Source organism: Megalops cyprinoides, chromosome 5, assembly GCF_013368585.1.
Source record: "Megalops cyprinoides isolate fMegCyp1 chromosome 5, fMegCyp1.pri, whole genome shotgun sequence".
In the NCBI taxonomy this organism is placed as follows: domain Eukaryota; kingdom Metazoa; phylum Chordata; class Actinopteri; order Elopiformes; family Megalopidae; genus Megalops; species Megalops cyprinoides.
In genome coordinates, this window is record NC_050587.1 from 29,391,463 (window position 1) to 29,412,835 (window position 21,373).

Here is a 21,373-nt window from a genome sequence, read left to right on the forward strand (position 1 = left end):
TGCATATAGCAGCAGCTCTGCTGTTGAAATGTCGAGCCAGGGAGAGTCTGTGCTGCAAGGACCTTTGTCCTGCAGTTGGTAGACAGGGGAATCCTGGCTTGATACGAGCAGCCTAACCTCCACTGCCCTCCCTGCTCAATCCGCCAGCTGGGTCTACCTCGCTCTTAATGACGGGATTAGCGCTGACCCGCGCAGGCTCTGTTCATCTGCGCAGCTGTGCGGCGAAGCTGGCCTTACACGGCTGCGCAGGTCAGGGACCCAGGCAAGTCTTAATCCCACTGCATGATGGGAGACGAGACTTTGCGCACCACAGAACTGTGTTTAACATGTGTGACACTACAGGGCACACTGCACTGAAACCTCTACTGTAAAATGCAACATGTACACAAATTCCTTTGAATTGTATTTCCTGAATAAACACGATTTTAACCAACTTTACTGCTGCCTGTGTAGAATAGTACACCGTGCTATGCTACAGATCTGTCCTGCATTTCTGCATATAAACTCTTCACCCAAGAATTCTGTCTTGAGATCACTAATGCTGAGCTGTACTGCAAACTAGCCATTTCATCAAGACCAATTTACTGTGGAAGAAAACACAGCAGTTTGAATGTTGCCAACCGCTGCAACAGCACTCTTATGCCCCTTTCCGAATGTACAGGTGCAACCAAGCTGAGTCGCTCACATTCAGCTACACCTGAATGTGGCTGTTTTCTCCTGCATTGATGTTCACCTTGAGGTGCACCTGACCCCAGGCTGAGTCTTGAGGGATAAAGAACTGGTGTTTTCCATCATTATGCCTCACATAAACAATGAGGAAGAGAAGTGTCTTTTATGTGTCTATTATGTTTTATTGTGTCACCATGGGAGACAGTGCATTTTAATGTTGCATAACAGTGTGCCTAGGTAGCTAATTACGTAACATTAAACCCTTGATTTGATTGCAGTGGCCAATTATAATGATGTGTAATTAACTTCATGTAACTACACCTGCATTATGGCAGAAGTCCACCAGTTGAAAGTGACTGCTAAAACACTGAAACACTAAAACAAAACAAAAATTTGTGCATGTAGCCAATGCATCATCATTTTGTCTTCATTTTATACTTATGTGTTTCTCAAGCTACCTTCTAAATAGATGAATGCAAATACTGAAGTGAAGCACAGCTGAGCTCTAACACTGAAGAGAGGGATCTGAAGATCAGGTAGACCTGCAGAAATTCAACTCGAAAGCAACCCCCTTGAGCAGAGCTGAGCCAACGCGGCACAGGCAAAGAACACTTGAACACAGCCGCTGAGAAAATGGCATTAATTCAGGTTCCAGGAGGTCTCCTGCTACCATTTTGTTGGGATGACCTGGTGCTTGCCTCCGAGCAAACAAGCCGTGGGTGGAATCATCACTTAACTATGCTGCATCCGGCACAAGAGGTCTGAAGCAATGAACACAGAAAGCAGAGAGCAGCATTGCTGTCGGTGATCACAGTAAATAAACAGATGTCGGCAGAGGCAAGATGGAGTCTATTTTCTTAGGGCAAAAATCACAGACTTTGACTGAAGGAGGAGCCCAGGCAACTACCTTGATCTGGGCAAATGCAAACAATCAATGTGTGATGTCTATAGGTTTTTTGTGGGCCATGAAAAAGTAATCCATGTCAACCAGCTTTGACTCGAGTTCAACAGTGCAAAAAGTAGTATTATGCATGTTGGCAGAGCACAGCAGTTACCGAGAAGGGCCACAGGGTGGCAGCAAAGATTCTACAGCCAGGACAGCAGCATAGCGCAGTGAATAGTTCTGTGAGGATTGGTCAGTCAGTCAACAATATGCACTTACACCAGGCGCGACTTGCTCTCTGTCTGCTATGTCGATTGGCACCACCTCCACTGTCTTCCATGTGGGGGCATCGAGTTCATGTACCTGCCGATCAGAAGAGGACACAGGAACAGTCAGAGAACTACTGGCAAGAAAAAAAGAGAAAAGGGAAAAAAAGAGCCGGTGCCAGTGTCAGAATGAGGATACAACAGTCCGGGGGGACACAGCTGCTCACTCACATTTTCTATCGTTCCCATGTCTGGTTTGTGCCATGTTTCGATCTTAATAAAGAAGTCATCTTTCATGTACTCATTCTGAAAAGGAGAAAAGGAGGCAAAAGCAAGTCAGCACAAACAACTCAAAAATTATTTTTAAATTAAATTTGTCCCAGTTAAGGGAAGTCCAATCCCAGTGGGCCGCTACCCGGGTCTTCACTTTCATTAACAACAGTCCCTTAGCAACTAGATTTACCCACTGTCGTGTTCGCTTTTCTCTTCACATGCAACATGTATGTGACTGGGGTTAATATTTGACATGTAGTATAGAGACGAATCAGAGGAGAGCAAGCACTGTGAGTGAAGATAAAGGGAAGAAACTGTATCCATCCTCCAAGAATGAGGAAAACTGGTTGAGCCCACTAAAATGCAACTACTCATATTCTTTGTACAGTCAGTCTTCACAAACTGACGTGTGTGTGTACAGTGACACACAGCTGAATTTAATATTACCAATTTTTGTGTTTAAATGTGTGTATTGATATTCCTACAGTGAGACTGGCAATTACATTCTAACAGAATACAGAATCTGTTGCTGGCCTCTGGTTTACCAAAATTATATTTGAAGATCTTAACTCGTTATTTACTAAAGTCTCCAGCCCTCCAGGTTTAGCTCTTAGCCAACAGAAAAAAATCTTACAACTATTATTAGTATTTACAACTAGCATTACTATTTATATTTTAGATAATCAACAGATAAACTATTGGGGGCAGGGGCTGGGGGGAGACCTGTGGCAGTAAGGCAGGAGAAACTATTCCTAGAAAGCTACAGTCTAGGTACATCTAAAATTAAATGTGCTAAAAGTAGCACAGAATTCCTTCATCACGGTCATTTGGCCTGGGTAAGTCTGAACATTAATCCAATTTACTAATTAAGGGTTCAGAAGAAACAAGCAGCAGAGAAAACCTCAGTGACAGGTTTTTCCATGCGTGACTGTCCGCCTTCTTCTTGGCTGTGTGTTGGCAGACTTCAGACTACTCTCATAACACCTGCAGCCTTGTCCAGGGCCAGCCTCTTTAACCCCAACTTCCCAAAGATACAAATTTGGAGATGCAAGGCCTCCACCGTTCACAACTGGTGAGCACTACACACTATATGATCCACCACACTTATCTCCAGCACTGACACAAACAATGGGGAAGGGTTTAGATTTCGCATTACTCACCGTCACAACTGAAGCCAATGGAGCAAGTATGCAGAGGAGGAAAAGGAGAAAAAAATAAACAATTAGATCCGTCAAAATACACATACATCACACAAAAGATGTCTGTAGACCAAACAAGTGCGGTATTCTCAGACTAAACATTTTGAGGGTTAAAGCGTCAGGTCAAAAGTAACATTTGACATACAAAACTACTCGTCTCCCCGAACCGATTACACAGGAAATCACTGTATGGTTTGAGACCACTGAAATTCAAATTTCGTAAACATGCAAGGGGATTCAGAAAAAGAACAGTCCCTGTCTTGATTTTCCTCATATCAAACTGAACACATTACTGAATACAACGACAGAAAAATGTGCAAGCCCTAATGCAGAGCATTTTGGCTGTGACTGGACGCAGCAGCCTTGAAAGAGGAGTGTCTTTCAGTCACCAACCCTCTGAGTGACTGACTAACCATCTTTTACAGTAAATGTGTTTTACCACTTTAGAGAAAAAATGGTAGCATTGTTGATTTTCACAGTTTAAAGACTACTCCAACAAAAAGGCCTAAATGAACGATTAATTTTGATAATTGCTCATGACGTTCTGGACCTTCTCCTTCCTTTCTGTCTTTGTGCTATACTCACAGGGCAGGCACAATTTATCCCTTTGCATGCTTTCGCTCAGTTGCAATGCTAAATATAACACCTAAGCTACTGCTAAATCCAGGGATTTCAGCATCACTTTAGATCTATCAAATTTACCAGGATTTTCAACCTGAAAGCGGAAGTGTGGAATTGTGATGATGCTTTTTATATACCTGGCATGAGGCGCACTTTTTATAGACACATGATTGCATCTAAGTAATTAACAGGGGCAAATTTAATGTGGAAAACAAGGAATAATCATGCTGACTGCAGTGACTTTAGGTTAGTTGTACTCAAGCTTTCTTAACTGACTGTAGTGTGAAAATGCCTGTGAATGAGGAAAATGTTTGTGGAGTTATTTTCAGTCACAGGCAGAGCAGAGACACACACAGAATGGCAAAGTGGCAGTTGACGTTAAACTTCTTAAAATATTTCTGGAAAAAAGCTATCCTACAGTCTTCAAATAAAAAGCTTTATCTTCATATGCCTGAAGGTCACTTAAGGAGAAAGGAAATTAATAATTGAGAGCATGATACCAAAGACTAGCATGTGGTTTGATCTATTGTGGAGTTTACATTTTGCCATCAATAAATAAATAAATAAAAAAAAAAAAATTAGAAACATTTAATATAAAGAATTACTACTGGACGTTCCAAAGCATTTTAAACATCTTAAATTCAACACACACGGCTCAGCAAAACATCTTTTCTGTAGTTATAAAACTTTGTTTCATGAGAATTTTAACTCATTCATTAAAGAACCAGGTGTTAAGTTTAACATACTGTTTCATGAATGACCCCCCCCCCCACCACATTCCTAAAGCAAACTCCACATCCTTATAGAGAGCAACAATGTATTGAGGTTCTCCTCCATTGGTTTATGCAGCGGCTGCTGGTGTCATTTACAGTGTGCAGTTACAGGTAGGATGTGGCTGAGTGAGGTTCGGCAGAGCCGGGTGTGACTCACTGGTTCTGCAGTATGGGTAGGCATTCCAGGCCTTTTCATGGAACACCAGGGCTCCCTCTGGTGCGATCATCTTCACGAACCCAGGAACTTTACTGCAAGGGGTGAACAAGACAGGAGCGGAGATGCCATTCAGTTTCACCCCCTATAAATTTATAACGTGCACCTCTTAGATTACTTGGCACTGAAGACACATGTGCTGCACTGCTTTCGGACTGATTTGCCATTTACGCTGTGTTTATGTGTCAACTGTCACTGCACCTATGTGACACCTGTTTCGCTCGAGTGCTTTTAACAGTTGCGTGATGAAACCATTTGCTCTCCGGGTAACAGTGATTCAAAGTCTGATTAGCAGACTCCTGGTACTGTCTGTCCCTGACAACTGATCCAGGATGAGCTTACCCACCTTAAATCCTGACCCCATCCATTTGGTGGAGAATGTGGTTATGCAGCAGCATTGCTTGGATGCAGAGCCTGTCTGTGTTGACTGGTTTCCAAAAAGCTAAAGTTGGAACCCATGTGGGAGTGGCCTTCCTCAAACTAATATATCATCTCTGTTTCTGCTAACTCAGTGCCTGTAATAACCTACCGTGATTGGATAACGCGTAATCGTGTGACTACTGGGTGTTGCCACCCAGTGCCTACTGATCTGCGTGCATTTATTTTGGAGTATAAGAGAAGGTTCGATTCTGCATCTTATACTCAATAGTCGTGGATACTTATCATAGGTTTCGATTTTGAGATAAATATCATAAATATCACCAAGAAAAGGAAGAAAAAACCTTAACATCACACAAAAGAAATACCCATTCGCTGCAATTCATGCAATTCATGCATCTTATTTTTTAAGCAAGTTGCAAAATGGATATTTAAGTGACCCTACGAATTAACAGCCAGATGGACTGTGTGTTCCAATTTAATGCTAATTATTGTTCCATTTTAGCTTGAACTGAATAATTAATATATGGGTTGAGTTTATAAAAATTTATATGTGGACTGAGTACCTTTAAAAGGATAGGGAAAAAGATGTCCACAATTCCTTCAGAGTTTACATACCAGAGCAAGCAGGGAACTGGCTTCATAGCTTGCTATCTGCTCACAATCACAAACATCTCTACCCAGCTGTCAAATATCAAAGCAACAGGCTTCCTTTTCTTCATGTAGAGCTCTGACTATTGCAAACATCAAACAGTGCCAGCTGGCTGTAGATATTATTACCATGGGATGCCCAATTTCAGTCCTCGAGGGCAAGAGTCATGCAGGTTTAGGGTTGCCTCTCAATTAGCAACTGCTACTCCTGGGACACCTGATGAATTGACTTCCTACCCCAAATAATGACATCAATTAAAATTTAAATTCAATTAAAACATGAGCCAGTATGTGAACCAGCTGACCCCCCCGGCATTTTAAAACTGGAATCGCATACGCCTGCTGTAACCAATTATCTATGGTTCAATCTAGTTATGCCATCTTTGCCTTTCAAGGCTGGCACCAATGAAAAATCAGGTACCATAGAATCTTCTCTCAAAAACACTCCCTGTCCTTAAATTTCTCAATCAAGAATAAAGAACTAGATTTTTTATTACGATGTTAGCACTTATCCAGACACACTTATCCAGAGCGACTTACATAGGTTACAATTTTTTTTAGATGTTATCCATTTATACAGCTCAATATTTACTGAGGCAATTCTGGGATAAGTACCTTGCCCAAGGGTACAACAGCAGTGCTCCAGTGGGGAATCGAACCAGCAACCTTTCGTTTACGAGTCCTGCTCCTTACCACTATGCTCCACTGCTGCCCCTACGTCACTTTGTCCACTGTACTTATTATGAATATGGCCCACCCGAAGCCCCACCCTTTTGTTCAGAAGGAAGATTTTGCATGCTCCCTGTTCTTCGTCCCTGTCCAACTCACCTCTTTAGATGGTAGATTTTGTGTGTGTACTGTCCTTTCTCTCCCTCCTTCTCGTAGGGCTCATTTTTCAGCACCTCGATGCCCTCCCCGCCGCCCGTCTCGTTCTTGCTGGCCTCAGCCACAGAGTACAGCTGCCCCACTTGGTACTGCAGGGGCGATACACAGAGTGGAGATGGCCTTCAGCGGCAGCGCCAAAAAAACAGTGATGTTACTGACAAACACAGAGCCAGCAAACAATTCAGTAAAACTGAAGCTCTCCAAGACGTGATAAAACTGAAAACGAGTCTGCACTCGATACAGAATTAAGCTTTACCACACAGGTCAGTGATAAAGACAACAGAACAACAGTTCTTACTTTCAAAGCGTCTTATTTTGTTTCACGTGACTCGTTTCTTTTTTTAAATGAACAATAAACAATAAATGAAAAATGAACAACAATTAACAGGATTCACTGGGGCATAGGCTGACAGCAGCCCATGCCCCAATTAATCCTGTTAATTACTCTGATGACACTAACATTGATTAATTACATTTAATCTAATCAAATTAGAGAAAATTAAAATCGACTTATTCATCTATTGTTCATTTTATTGCACATGTATGATGGTGTGTATTATCCACCGTAGCAGTTATGTAGGGGCTCACTTTTGCCTGCCACGGTTGCTAATTGAATTGAGCCGAAATACCTATTAGAAATATATTTGGTTAACCAATTTCAAATGTTATGGGCAATGCAGCCGATTATAAACAATGACAGTCCAGTTCAATATATCAGACATTAAGACATGATTTAAAACAATACACATGTACAGTATGTAGAACTGAAAAACTACTTCTTTGAATAATGAGGACTGACATAAAGACGAGAGTTATTCCAGGACACAGACAGCAAAGTTAATCTAGTTGGTCCATGGAAGTAACACAGCTAGCTATTGTAGCTCAGATGGTAAGTGAAAAATTTGTTGGCACTGTAGGTTAACATTTGAGATTATTCAAGGCATATTCAATGCCTAATCACAGCTCCCCAACTCATTCCTATGGATAATCTGCTGACTATATAACCAATGCCCCTCCGTACATAGTGGCAGCACATGGCTACTTGTGTTATTGCCTCGGTTTTGGGGCTAAATCTCATGAAAGAATTCTTCCTCGAGCAATCAAAACAGTCCGAGGCAAGGGCCAAACATATGGAATAGTGGCCTTACACAAACACATTCATGTGCAAGGCAGCTTTGGGAAGGACAATAACTCGGAGTTAGACATTTAATGGGTCTAATCTGATTAGGGGCCTTGTGAAAATGTCCCTGTGGGGGCCTGGGCCAGGCTCACAAGGCTCAGTATTGTGTCGGACTGTTCCACAGAGGGTCGGTACAGCCGCGGAGAGCGCCCCCCCCCCCCCCCCCCCAACCCCTCAGTCCCACAATAACAAATACGCTATTGTGCCGCAACCCTTAATCCCAGCGTAGAGACAATGCAGCGGGTTTGTTCCAGAGCTCTAGCAGCGCAGAGAGGAGCACCCAAGAGACCGGGATACATTATCACAGCAGGCAGGCCGCAAGTTTCCACGCATGTATACATTTTGAGGACGCAAGTTTGTAGTCTCTCTCTCTCTCTCTCACACACACACACACAAACACACACACACCTCTGAGGATGCATGCTTATACACACATAGACACACACAATGATGATGCACGCCATCACTTTAGCATACAGTTATACATACAATGAGGCTACACTCCCTGAAATGCATGCTTAAGCGCACACGAATGATGCGTCAGTGTATCATGAAACATGAAGCTACGGATTTGCTCTAGCCACCGACTGGTTGCAAAATCCCATGCGGGATGCTGCAGTTGTTCTGTTCAGCAATAAACTTAACCTGAAATGCTTTCGTAAATGTATTGCTACCTATTAGGGATGATACGCAAGCTGCCCCTGATAACACACAGCAAAATCAACGCAAGAATGGTACAGTTACCTCAGACTTCTCCTGTGCCTGTGGAGACTCAGTTTTACAGATGAGCCTTTCCTTACTTTTCTGCTGGTCTAAGCACTTCTCTCTCCTTGGCAGCACCTCTCTCTCTCATAACCTCATGCCCCTGGTGGGCTGGGATGTGTCCCTGGCTTCCTGTCTGCTTTTACAGGAAATCAAACTAGCTGTAGTGCTGACTATACAGCGGCTGCACCTCCCATTGGTTGATTCAGAATCCTGGGTGTCAACCACAAGGACACTGTCAGAGCCACTGCACTGATACTGTTGGAAAAGTGTCTGCTGCGGAATCAATTAAGCAATTCTTTAATCAATCAATAGTGCTTGGATGGAATTGGCACTCCCAGTGAAAAGCTGCTTAAGGAAATTTCCAAGTGGCTAGAAAATACATTTACAACCGAGTTGCAATAATAAAGTTACCATGCATCCAAATGTTCCTAAAAGAAGAACTATGCAGCTTGGGTCAGCTGGAGATGCAACCCGGAAAGGGACACGTTTTATTCCCTCCGCAGTGATGAGAAGCTGGGGAGTAAGTATGTCATTTTTAGACAGCTAAGGCCTTGAAGGTTCGGACTGGCTGATTTGCTGGCAATCTAGGACATGGTTCCAGAGGTGGAACCCCATCGAGGGTCAGCGGTCGGGGCTAATGCAGGACGCAGCTCCACACCAGCATACAGTATGAGTAATGTTCTGCCACAAGACCTTCTCATCTGCTGAAGACTAGATTTACACAGCGGTGCAGCGCTTCCCGTCAAAAACGACTCCCGTGTTTGTCTTTGAAAGCAAAGCCGCATGTAATCTGTGTGCGCTGATATTCTTTGTGAACCTGAATCAATATTAGCTCTCCTTATTGACTGGAACAACAAGCGGGGCTGGCGAGAGGTCTGCAGTTTCTTTGTTTGTAACATGATGACTCATGAGTGGGGGGTCAAAGGGCAGAGAGCAGAGGAAGCTCGGCGCCGTTTCCTTAACAATTTTCAAGGAGGAATGGGGGGGGAGACTTCGCTTTCAAATAAACAGTCTGGCACCAACTTGAGAAATTGCATAATATGTTGTGCCTTTTCTATCCGTCTCAATTTTAAATTTCAGACAGCGAAACCTTGGCTGTCGGAAACCCTCTGGGGAGTAATGTTGGATGGTGGAGGATCTGATGGGATTGGACACGGAGTGAGACTCCCTTCACGGGTTTGAGACCTGCAGATCGATCCAGAGCCCTGATCCCGCTGCCAGGGCTGCTGTCCAAACGATCGCTATAATGCCGAGGTAGGTAGCATTCCCCCTCCCATGTAGCAAAGGCTCCTGACAGCTGTGACTTCCAACTTAACTGGACAGAACTCAGTACCCCATCCCCACTCTTACCTCCATGGAAATTATTGTGCTTTATGTTAAACTGAGTTATTCTGCTGCATTAGGCTTCCTGTCTGAGATCTCTCTTCTGAGGGTTTTGCTCCTCCCTAGAATACCTGTTCCTCTTTAGATTTGGTGCTGGCTACAGACAGGGCAGCTCAGGACAGCACAGGGCGTAAACCCCCTCTGCAGCTGCTCTTTCTCTGGCCTCTTCCTCTGCGTTTTCTCAGATCCCAGCATTCCTCAGCATGGCTAATGTCAAAGACTCCCGCAAGCATAACAACCTCAACCACCACCTGTTACAACACGCATACAGATGTGGTAAACACAGGCTGGTGCGTGCCAAGGAAAAAATGAGCACAATCTACACACCCTCGTTTTTTTTTTTTTTTTAAATGGATCCTACTGTTTCTGAGGGTTCTGTCTTTGTGAACCTCACTGGTGTTTCTGATTGAGCAGTGATAGCATGTGTAAACCTTAACCAGAACAGGACACACATCCTTCTTCCCTTCCTGCTCTGTATACTGTCACCAAGACAACAAGACCGACTAATAACGGCTTAAAATACAACAACTCTATTAGACAAAAGCCCCTACAGCTGTGACCACACCCAAAACCGAAACTCAGCAGCAAACCCAGCTCCACATTGAGGGTTCAGTATCTTCGGTCATTAGGAAGACTATTCAGGCCCGAACTTCCCCAAACATCTGACCGTTAACAAGAAATCTGAGACAGGAGTGCACCTGTTCTCTGCTGACCTAGACAGTGGAAATAAAGCTTTCTACTGCAGTCATATGGTAATTGGCTTTTAAACCGCAAAGCTACTCCCACGTTGGTCTCCCACTTTTTGTAAGCACTTTCCTTCACCCCCCCCCCCTTCTGTGAAGAGATTGTGTTCTTTCAGTTTGGACTATGGTAATAACTAGCTCACCCATGCTGCAACAGCCACTCGTGCCCTTATATGGCGAGAAAGGGAGCCGGGAATGCTTTATGAAAATTGCCTTGCGAACGAAAGGAGGGAAAAAAAACACTAACACTATAAACAAAAGGGGCCCCCTCCCAGTGTCTCTGCGGAATGACACCGCCAGCTACACGTAAATAGAGGATGAAGGAAACTGAGGTCACTCATAATGTCTTCCTAAGTCACACATTCATGCTGCTGGCAGCAAGGAACAATAATAATAAAAATAGCACTGAACCATTACCGCTCCTGGCAACAGGGAGCTGAAGTAAGCCCGCAAGTAAGGGCTGCAGACTGAAGCAAACTTTAATTCAGCCACCCTCCCGTTTCCCATTATTTATCTTAAAACAAGAACGCACAAGAATACCTTCACATGAAAATCTGCCCTAAGGAGCATCAGTTTCCCCCCCCCCCCCAGCCATGCTGTTTCAGTTTGAGAAAATAAAAATAGATCTTGAACATATGAACTACCATGGGGGTATCTGTGTAACATATGCACTGTAGAGAATCAGATCTGTAGTGAAACACTATACTATATGATGTTTGATGTTACATAACAAAAAAAACTGTAATGACTCAGAAGTCTCTGAATGAATAAGGGCAGTTAGAAAATACAGGCTATGATTACAGCACAAACAAAAAAAACTCATGGATGACTATGGTGACCAACAACACTGGCAATGCTATTCATCACAGTAACAGCAATGCTGTAGCCACGACAATGAAGAGGGCAATACTCACCTCTTCCACCGAGCAGGGTAAAACCACACGGCTGCAAGAGAGGAGAGAGGAAAGGATCACTTTATAAGGTCGATAAAACTGGATGGTCAAGACAAAGAAAAAAAATCATGGGCAGATGGTAAAAATGAGCCAAGACAAACACTCCAACAAAATGATACCATCACCGCTGTAGGTGTTTGGCTGTGTGGACACAGTACACACATATATTTTCAAGCAGAGTACGTAGGGCACACAGATATACACACATTACCTCAATACAACTTATGAATGATTATACATGCATGTTTATAATTACATATAAATTATTATATATTAACACACACATTTACATATATATAAATTTTGCCTCCCATCTCATTATATGACTAGCTGAGAACAACTCATCTAGGCAAGCAGAGTGGTGATCATGGCTTTGGCCACAAACCCACACCAGAGGCAGGGAGGAGAGCACAGACATCCGGGTGACTCTTAGAGCAGAAAATGACAGCGGCCGTCATCCCCCAAGGGACACGCTGGATTCACGCACACACGTAATGGCAGACGGGACGGCGGGGGGGGCGGAGCAGCCCCTCGGCTGACCCCTTTCCTCCCCGCATCGTGGGTCTGGCCACCTGGCCCCGCGTGCAAAGCCCTGTCAATCCCACCAATCCCCTCAATCCCCGGGCCCTGAGCTGTGCGCGTGCCGGGTTTTTCGGGCGGAGACGGGACCGGCCTCGAGCGGGCGGGCGGTGCGCTCGCCGGTGAGCCGCAGGGAGGGCTCCGTGCCACACTTGCGTAACGGTGCTGCGAGGGAGGCGCACGGTGCCTCACCCCCCCCCGGGCCACTCACCGCCCGCCCAGCAGACAGCCGGGGGGGCTGATTCCATTCACACGTTCCCAGCACGAAAACCATGCTATGAAATGTCCATTTGAAACACATGGAGTCCTTATGCTCTACCAGCCAAAAGAACAAAGTGGATCTGTCTCTGTATTTTTATGATTAATAAAAACAATTTAGATACTGGGAAATCTGCCCTTTTCTGGATAGAATTTCAGCTGCCTGACTCCCATCCCTGTTTTGGAGCATTGCTTGTTTTTGTTTTGTTTTCTGGACAAGGTAACACCAAGGGACACCTACTTTGCGGTCACAGTGCTAAATTAAGAACGGGAAACCATCTGAAAACTGTTTAGAGACTTAAATGGCATCTTTTGGGCAGCTGAATCAGACAATTCTCATCTTACACAAGCCCCTCTGTTTTAGCAAGTGTGAAGCGTTTTGTCTGACCTAACGATATAAGACAATTAAAACGTTTCCAGAAGAAATCACATTACCCCGTGAGGAGGTTTTAGTTTTAATTTTACGGTTTGAAATGCATTTTCTCTGTAGTATTAAAATTAAGCCTACCCAGCAATTCACTGCCTAAAACGAGGAAACTGCCTCACCACTTTAAAGGACCTAGCCAAGGCTTTGAGAGCTGAGGGGTTTGACTGCACAGCATAAATGCACACACACACACACACACACCGCTGTGTCAATCCCCCTGTAGGTGAACGGGGGAAAGTCCCCAAAGTGAAAGGCAGGGACCAGGGCTGGGACAGGGCGGGGCAGTGAGGTCCTTCAGCAGGCAGAGGCTGAATCAGAGTTTGACCAAATCTGGGATGTTACGTCACTCCTGACCACGGGCCCACTCAGACTGGCAACCAGCAGCCCCGAGTGACTCACACTTTCCGCGGTGGCAGGCCTCGGGGCTGGAAGCAGAGGGACGTGCACCGGCTGACTCCAGAACAGTCGGCTCGCTCAACTTTTTTGGGGTGTTGAAGAGCGTGATAAGGGAGGTGGGGGAGGCCGGATTCCAGCCCTGTTACTCCGGCATTCCTGGAGACAGCCAAGTGCTGGGTCTGGCAGCATGGGAGACCCCCACCACAGAATTTGTTTTCAATAATAACACCATTGAACACAGGGGTGTGCCACTCACAATAAATTCACTGTTATTTTGACCATCTACACAAATTATATGAACACCTACAGCTGTATCACTACAACAGACAAAATAGGAGCCTTCAAGATTTGAACTGAGGAGTGTAGCTAACAGCTGCGATCAGTGGGGGGTCTGTTGGACAGCAAACATTAAACTGGAAAGCTGCTGGAAAAGGCTCTCTTCAGAAACAACACAGTGTGAATGTAGGCGGAGAACCACAGTTCATATTCCAAACACGTTCAGAGACACGCAGCAAACATTTACTAAACAGGGCTAAAACGCAAAGGTTAAGTCACCACTTTACATCACACCTATCTGGTGTTTGGATGTTTTATGTAATTTTTGAGTGGTGCACCTTTGTGACACACGTTGGCGTGCTGAAATGTTAGAAAGAATAATAAGGTCCAAAAGCACAAATTCACCTGTTGAGCAGGACAACAGCGACAGCATGTTGGCACCTCTGGCCACAAGAACCACAGTGGGCTGATAGGATGACACTGACAAACAGCATTGCCTGTAAATCAATAGGGCAGGCTCACAAACAGACCCATGGGGGCCGAGAACACGGGGATGAGAGCACAGAGGGGTGTCACTCAGAACACCGCTGGTCGCTGTGGAGAAGAACTATGGCTCAGATTAACAGGGAGGGTACTGTACGCACAGGCAATTGAGCGAAGCCTTTCGAGTGTGAAAACTGCAACAGGCCTCAGCGTAAACCTATCCCGCCATACCCCACACCCCCCGCCACCCCCACCCAACCTGCTTTTAGGCAAGTAAAAACAAGCTGCACGCACAAGCTGTTTGACAGCACTGCAAAAAAACAAATTGTTGGATGGACATGTTTACCTTAAAGGCCACTAAGTTCATTTGGGTAGAAAACAAAAAAGCTTGAACATAGTTTGGCTGAAGACACACACAAAATATTTATCTGTGAGCCTATCCATCCATCCATATTTACAGAAAGAACTTATTTGGCTTATTTAGGGATTCAGAAGAATTGTAAGGGGAGCTTTATGGTTCATGTATACATTTCACAAATTATTTAAAAAATTAAAACACCATAAGTGTGTTATCTAAAAGTAAATAATAAAAAGAATATGGTGTCACCATTATATTCCCTATGAAAATAATGTTCAGCAGCTTGGTCTTATCCTTGAAAAGGACATTTCAGCCTTCACTTAAACAAACCACTCTGTACTTTGTCTTTACATCTGCTCCAGTCTTATATTTTAGGTTTATTTCAAGAACCTGAAAACCCCATATTATATTTTTAAAAAAAACCTTGTTTAAATGTGTTACTCAGAGATAAGGATATGTACACTAGATAGAATGGAAACGTCAGTTTCAGGGAAACAGGATCTAAGAGGCCCCAGCAGTTCAAGGTCGCAAGGGTACCATAAGGAGATAGTCAGCCATGTCCTGCAATGCCTTATGTTACGTCACCTATTGATTTAACCTCTGACAGATAATGATGGCTACGACATGCAGGTGATGGTGATTGATTTCTGAATGCTGTATCAAGCCTTGAGAGGACAGCCACTACCCTTGCACCTAGAGGGAAAAGGGGTGCAAAACCGCATGGGGCACCCTGCAGCTTCCCACAGTACAACCACTTAACAGCCAGAGCGGCAAAAGCTTTCAAGCCTGAGAGGAGTCAAAAAGTCGCTTGAAAACTTCACAAAGCCAGGCCCCACCCTGGCAGCTGTCAGTGAGCCAATCAAGGGTGAAATGCTAAACGTTAAATGTTAATACGCATGCCTTCATGAATTCTGTTTGCCACCCAATTGGCCTGTTTGTTGGTATTCAGTCTAGTATCACAATGTTGGTACGCCCAAAATGAAACATGAATGTGGATTTATGAAGGTGCTAGAACCCCTTAACACACATTCACACCCACTTTAAGGTGCAGTCCAACAGACGTACTTTTGAAGACAAACGGCCTTTGGTGGCTCACTGTGGCTCATACCTGCACTGTCAACACAATCAAATCAAGAGTGTTAATGAAAATGTAGGGCAGGAATTTGCCCACTATCAATTAAGTTCTTTTTTTTTCACTTGACTTATTCAGTCCTAAGGTATCCCCGACCGATTCACACACATATGAGAACACCATTTACTTGTTTGTAAATTCAGAATTACCCAGACTCATTATTCAGATTAATTTCCCTGAACCTTGGTTTTGTTGTAAGCTACTCCAATCCACTTGAGCTTTGACTCCCTGAGCGCCGAAAGTGACTGCTTAAAGAACCAAACAAAAACATGGTGGCAATTAGCGCACCTCGCCTGCCCACTCTCTCGGCCTCCGCCACTCCCCTTAAAAAATCTCAGACCCTCTCTTATCTCAGTTCATTTCCTTCCTGGCTCAGGCAACCAGCGCAAGCATCAAAACACCAAAAAACAAGCTCTTTGATAAAATGCTGGAGGGATGACAACTGAAACCGCAGCCTTCCTAGGGACAAACAGAATTAGTAAGGCTAACATATCAAAGGAAACACGCACTGCGCTTTTTTTCATACCGCAGGAAGAAATCAATTTTTAAACAAGGTCTTCTAGAACATTTTAGCTTTATTCCGTGAATTCCTTCATTGTACCCATTTGAATGATAATTCCACAATTTCTAACAGGTGGTTTTCATATTTTAAGGGTTGGGTCCAATATTTATTTATTTATTTGTGGTCCCCAGGCAGTTGCTAAAATAGACACAGAGAACTAGAAAAAAAGCAGGCAGGGCAGGATACAGCTCCAACAGCATTAGGCCTTACTGACTATCACTGAAGATGCACCCGAAGTCAAAAAGAAACTGCATGGCATGGACATATTTTGTGCTCACGCCTGATACTTTAAAGAACGCAAGAAAATCAATGAGCAAATTTTTTACCAACTACCTAAAATCTAACCTTGAATATGACTGGATAATGCATCTGGCTTGCAAAGATTTGTTCTACCCTACCTCTCCTCACCATGCCCCTCCCTCACCCACACTCATTCTATTCATTTCCTGTGTTAAAGCAAAAGAGCACTGAAAACTGCACACCATGTTTACACCACAAGCGCCGACCAACACAAAGCACAAAAAAAAAGGTAACAGTAATGGATGGCAGACAAATGCTGCAGTCCTGCTGAATGACATTCAACACACATACTTCGTCACTCTGGAGCATATGACTCCAAAACGGAGCGGAGAAGTTCTGTTCCTAAGTCTTCTGAAAAGTATATTTGGGGGGTGGGGGGGGGGGGGTGTCGCAATACAGGAAAGTGCTATGGAGAAACACAGGCCACTATAGCTCACATCAACAGCTTAGTTTGCTGGCAACAGGAAACAACTGACACAACTCCTCACATGGCACAGTGTTGGGTAGGCTGAGGCGGTTACATCCATGGCCCCCTGAACTTCCAACTTTTAAAGGGATCATTTCCTGTTTGGCAGAGGCCTATGACACAGGCTAATTGGTCAGAGGAATTAAATGAAAAGCATCGCAGAAGGAGAAATTGTACACTATTAATCTGGGTGGGAAGCCATCCACTTGGCTAAATTATTTATTAGTCATACAAAAGGGCCAAAAACTGGGTGCATTACAACGGCAAACCCATCTCAAATTACTGGTGCAATGCTGTCACTCCTGACAACCACCCAGCACAGGCCTTCACAGTGTACCACCTTAGAACACATTTAAAGCACAGACACATCAAGATGCTTGTTCATACAAATTCTGTCTCTGTATACTACCCTGAAAAGCAGAATCTGAAAATTTGCCATTCGATAATGACATGATGCCAAGTTACAATTAGCAACTTAGGAAACCTTACTTCATGCGCACTACAAGACCACTATTCTAAATTGATGCTATGCAGTGGTTTCCTCTAATCATTGATCTAAGTAACCTTGACTTTCTGTGCTTAGTATTAAAAGCATTTGGCAGAACTAAATGTACCCGTTGAAGGAAAACCTTCTGACTTGATATTGAGGCCATAAGATGTAATGGTGTGTGGAAGGGACACCTAGCTTGACTATAGCATGTAGTTGTTGCAGATGAAAAAAAAATCTAAGCTAACCAGGACAACCCCCAAATAAAAGTCCCAGTGCTGTATCCATACATGAAGGGCAAACAGGCAGGAAATCAAGTCCATTGTTTCTTGCTTGCTTAGAAATTGCGTTTCTCACAAGCATTCAAGAAGAGTTTTTTTTTCCCAAATCATAGCTCCTTAAATAACCAGATAATCAGCTGTATTATCACAAATGTAAGGAGAGAGAGAGCTCCATTTTCTCCAATGAAGAACCAACAGAAGTGCCAGGTTTTTGGTTCCTCGCTAGCTATCAACTTAGTCATGCCATCCACGGCATTAAGCATTCCATTCAGGTAGACGGCCAGCTGGCATAGTGAAACTTTACAATAAAACGTGGGGCGCAAATATATAACAAGAATCTGAACTTGTAAGGATGTCCAATATGCAAGACAATGAGCTCCAATGAGACATTTATTTTCACACTAGATAACTAACGATTAGACACCTTAGCTTCCTTGCCTGAACGGTAAACGGGTTTCGCCTTGTTTTCGACAGAGACAAATGAACCTAGCTACGTAAGGAATCCTTTAAAATTTAAATAAACTCTCGGTGAAAGAAATGAAGCTGCTCTGGTACATGGTTCGTAGTAAAGTACCGCTTAAGGTAGTTATATCAATCAAGAACTTCACATGCCGATCAGGAAAATAAATCTAGAAAGCTACCTGGTACGGTGCTTTTAATCCCTGTAGCTAAAGCAGATCTACCTTTTCCCATACGGTAACTTTAGCTAGCTAGCAGGTAAGACTTAGCTGGCCGGCTAGCTCCCTGGCTGACAACCTGATCATGGAAATATACAAACAACGTTGACTATCTTGCCCTAGCTAAATTAACGTTACAGTTGACTTGCCGGCCAGCTAAACACGCGTCAGAGACTCAAAGACCACTGGATACCACCAGCAAGTCTACAATCCCTTCAAGTGGACGTAACGAGGGACGTAGGTAGCTATCTGTTAGCTAACTTGATTTACACCACCACTCAGCTATCGTATCACCTGGTTCACCTAGTCGGCTAGCAAAGTGAAGTTTTCAAAACCCTGAGCAATGTTTGAGCAAAGTCATAAACTCCCTCGGTTCCAGAGGCGGACCCGCCAGTGGTACCGTCTTTGGGTGGAGGCGGAATGTTGCTAATCATTCCAAACGCAGACCGGTTATAACGCCGTATCGAATATCTTAGCGTGTTTAGAGCGCCTGTTAGCCAGCTAAGTTAGCAACGCTGCGATTTAGCTACTACTGCAGCTAACGTTACCACTGCTAGGCCGGGCCTGACACAAGCCGGTAAAATACACCCACCACATCCTGAGATCACCACCCAAGCAACAGAATACCCTCCTATCATGCAAAAAAGTGTTTCAGTCGCAAAACAATGGCACGTGATGTTATCTCTATATATGACAGTAATATAAAGTATTTTTTCTCTCTAACTGGTTGCCTACATAAGACAGGGGAAATGGGATTGAAACATTTAGACTTACTATTCCTTGATAAGCACCATCTTCTCTTCACCGGCTGCGGCTGCGCGCAGATGCTGACGTCACATGAACTTATCAACAACAATTTAATTCCGCCTCTCATCGTCGATGATTGGTCAAATTTGGAACGCCTAACAGACAACGCTCCAGTAGGGAAAGGGCCACAGTACGTCATTGATTGGTTATTATTTTTGTCAGTTAGCAGAAGAGCCAAAGAATGATTGGTTTTTTCGGAGCAGAATATAATTTTAAGATTCAAGCTTACTTTACTGACTTTACAAATAAGACAAACCAATCAATCGATTGAAATGGGACAGCTAGATTGTTATCTCAGAATGTAGCTAGTCCATGACAACCAGGTAGTGCATACATTTATCTGTATATCCAAATACTATATCTTACAAAAATATCAATTTCAGAGTTTATTAAATGATGAGAGATTTTACGAGACTGTATCCAGAATTTGTCATCTTAAGTCCAGTGGAAAAACAATTAGATGAACTGTATATGCGATGTGAAATCGACTGGTTTTCCAGTAGATGGTTATCTCAAATGATGAGGGGAAGCATATGTAGTTACGAAATGAAGAATCGATCCGTTAACACAGCGACAAGCAAAAACAAACGTTTTGAAGTGAACCTAAATGAGTGTAATGAAAAGCGAGGGCAAAGCCCCTCCTTGCGTTCCCATGTATAACTATCTTGGTTTAATGCGTAGCTGTCTCATGCACGTGAAACTGGCTGAACGAGGCAGGTCTTATACATGGCCGGCGAGATAAGAGATTATCTATATCTATTATCAATCTGCAGTTAACTGTTTGTCAATATGCAGATGACTGATGCCTGGAACAACAGTCAGTTTAACTTCCCATCCAACCAAGGACTACAATTTGTTTAAATAACGACCTGAGCTGATATAAAGACTGAAGGATCTCCTGAACAAGCCATTGGTATGAGCCTTGATATATTCTGCTGAAACACAAGAATATTAGTCCCACTGAGTTAAAGATCACCTGACAAACTAAAAAAAGCACACACACACACACACACATCCTTTTTGTGAAGACCCATTGATTTTAACAAAAATGGAAATGTAGCTATTTGCAATGTAAAATTTGAACCTAGATGTATAATGATTACAACAGGTTTACAGTTGGCACAATTTGCATTTTGTTTTCTGACCATATATCCTGAAATAATGTCTGCTGCTTGTCATGCTTTCAAACAGAAGACAAAAACATTACAGTTAACCAAAAACAGGGCATGAGTCAGAATGCCATACTACTGTCATAGATACTAGACTGACCTGACTGTTCACAGTCAAATAAAAAGAAGCATAAAAAAAGACCTCCTTCAGAAAAATGAGCTATTTGAATGTCCTATGAACTATTTTCTGTGACCTGGAACACTATTTAAAATATAAGCTTGCATGTAACACATACAGTGGGAAGACATTTGAAATGCATTCAATATCTCTGTAACTGAGATGGTGCAAGTATGAGTCAAAAGTGCCAGCATTTGTTAGATTTTCATGATATCCCCTGAACCCATCTCCTACAGCAGCAACATGTTATGTGCTTTGTCTTTGGTTTTCAATGAAGCATTCATTATTTATAAACACATGTTGCCAGCTCATTAAGAAACTAATCTTCAGGTCACATTCTGGGACGCATCCAGACTAACTGCTGCTTCTGACTTCCAGTAGAAGCCATGTTAGATCAAGTTATAGATAACAATTCCCATGGCCGTTCTTGGGATTGAATTTACAGCATGTTAAAATGGTAGTGCCTGATACAGTTCAATTGTGTCAGCTCAATATATTATAGATCTTAGAAACCAAGTGGATTATCTATGAAATGATTAAAGACAACAGACTGCTGTTTCTGAGGGTACTGTTCAATCTCTCTGCTGCTTTCAGTTCAGTGCTGTGGCTGTTGTGGTTGTACATAAAACATTCATGCATGAAATTGTATTAATTCATTTAGAAACATGATCTAAGGTTTAGTCAAATTAAGCCTTCTAATTAATTGTTATTAATTCATTAAACTAATGAAGACAATTCCATGTAATGCAGTACAAGTGCCA

The 21,373-nt window shown here is 43.3% G+C and overlaps 1 protein-coding gene across 2 annotated transcripts in view; it reads right to left on the reverse strand.

Annotated features, from left to right (window-relative positions):
- The window catches only part of pitpnb (phosphatidylinositol transfer protein, beta), a 35,283-nt gene extending 15,922 nt beyond the window's left edge, over window positions 1-19,361 (reverse strand). For both annotated transcript variants that reach the window (XM_036528869.1, XM_036528870.1), the window contains exons 1-7: window positions 19,293-19,361; window positions 11,798-11,828; window positions 6,756-6,901; window positions 4,842-4,933; window positions 3,252-3,259; window positions 2,050-2,124; window positions 1,832-1,915 (exon numbers count right to left, since the gene is read on the reverse strand). In XM_036528869.1, the coding sequence (XP_036384762.1) occupies window positions 1,832-1,915; window positions 2,050-2,124; window positions 3,252-3,259; window positions 4,842-4,933; window positions 6,756-6,901; window positions 11,798-11,828; window positions 19,293-19,312 (456 nt within the window). In that variant the 5' untranslated portion in view covers window positions 19,313-19,361. The remainder of the gene's footprint in view (window positions 1-1,831; window positions 1,916-2,049; window positions 2,125-3,251; window positions 3,260-4,841; window positions 4,934-6,755; window positions 6,902-11,797; window positions 11,829-19,292) is intronic.
- Between the last annotated feature and the right edge of the window lie 2,012 nt (window positions 19,362-21,373).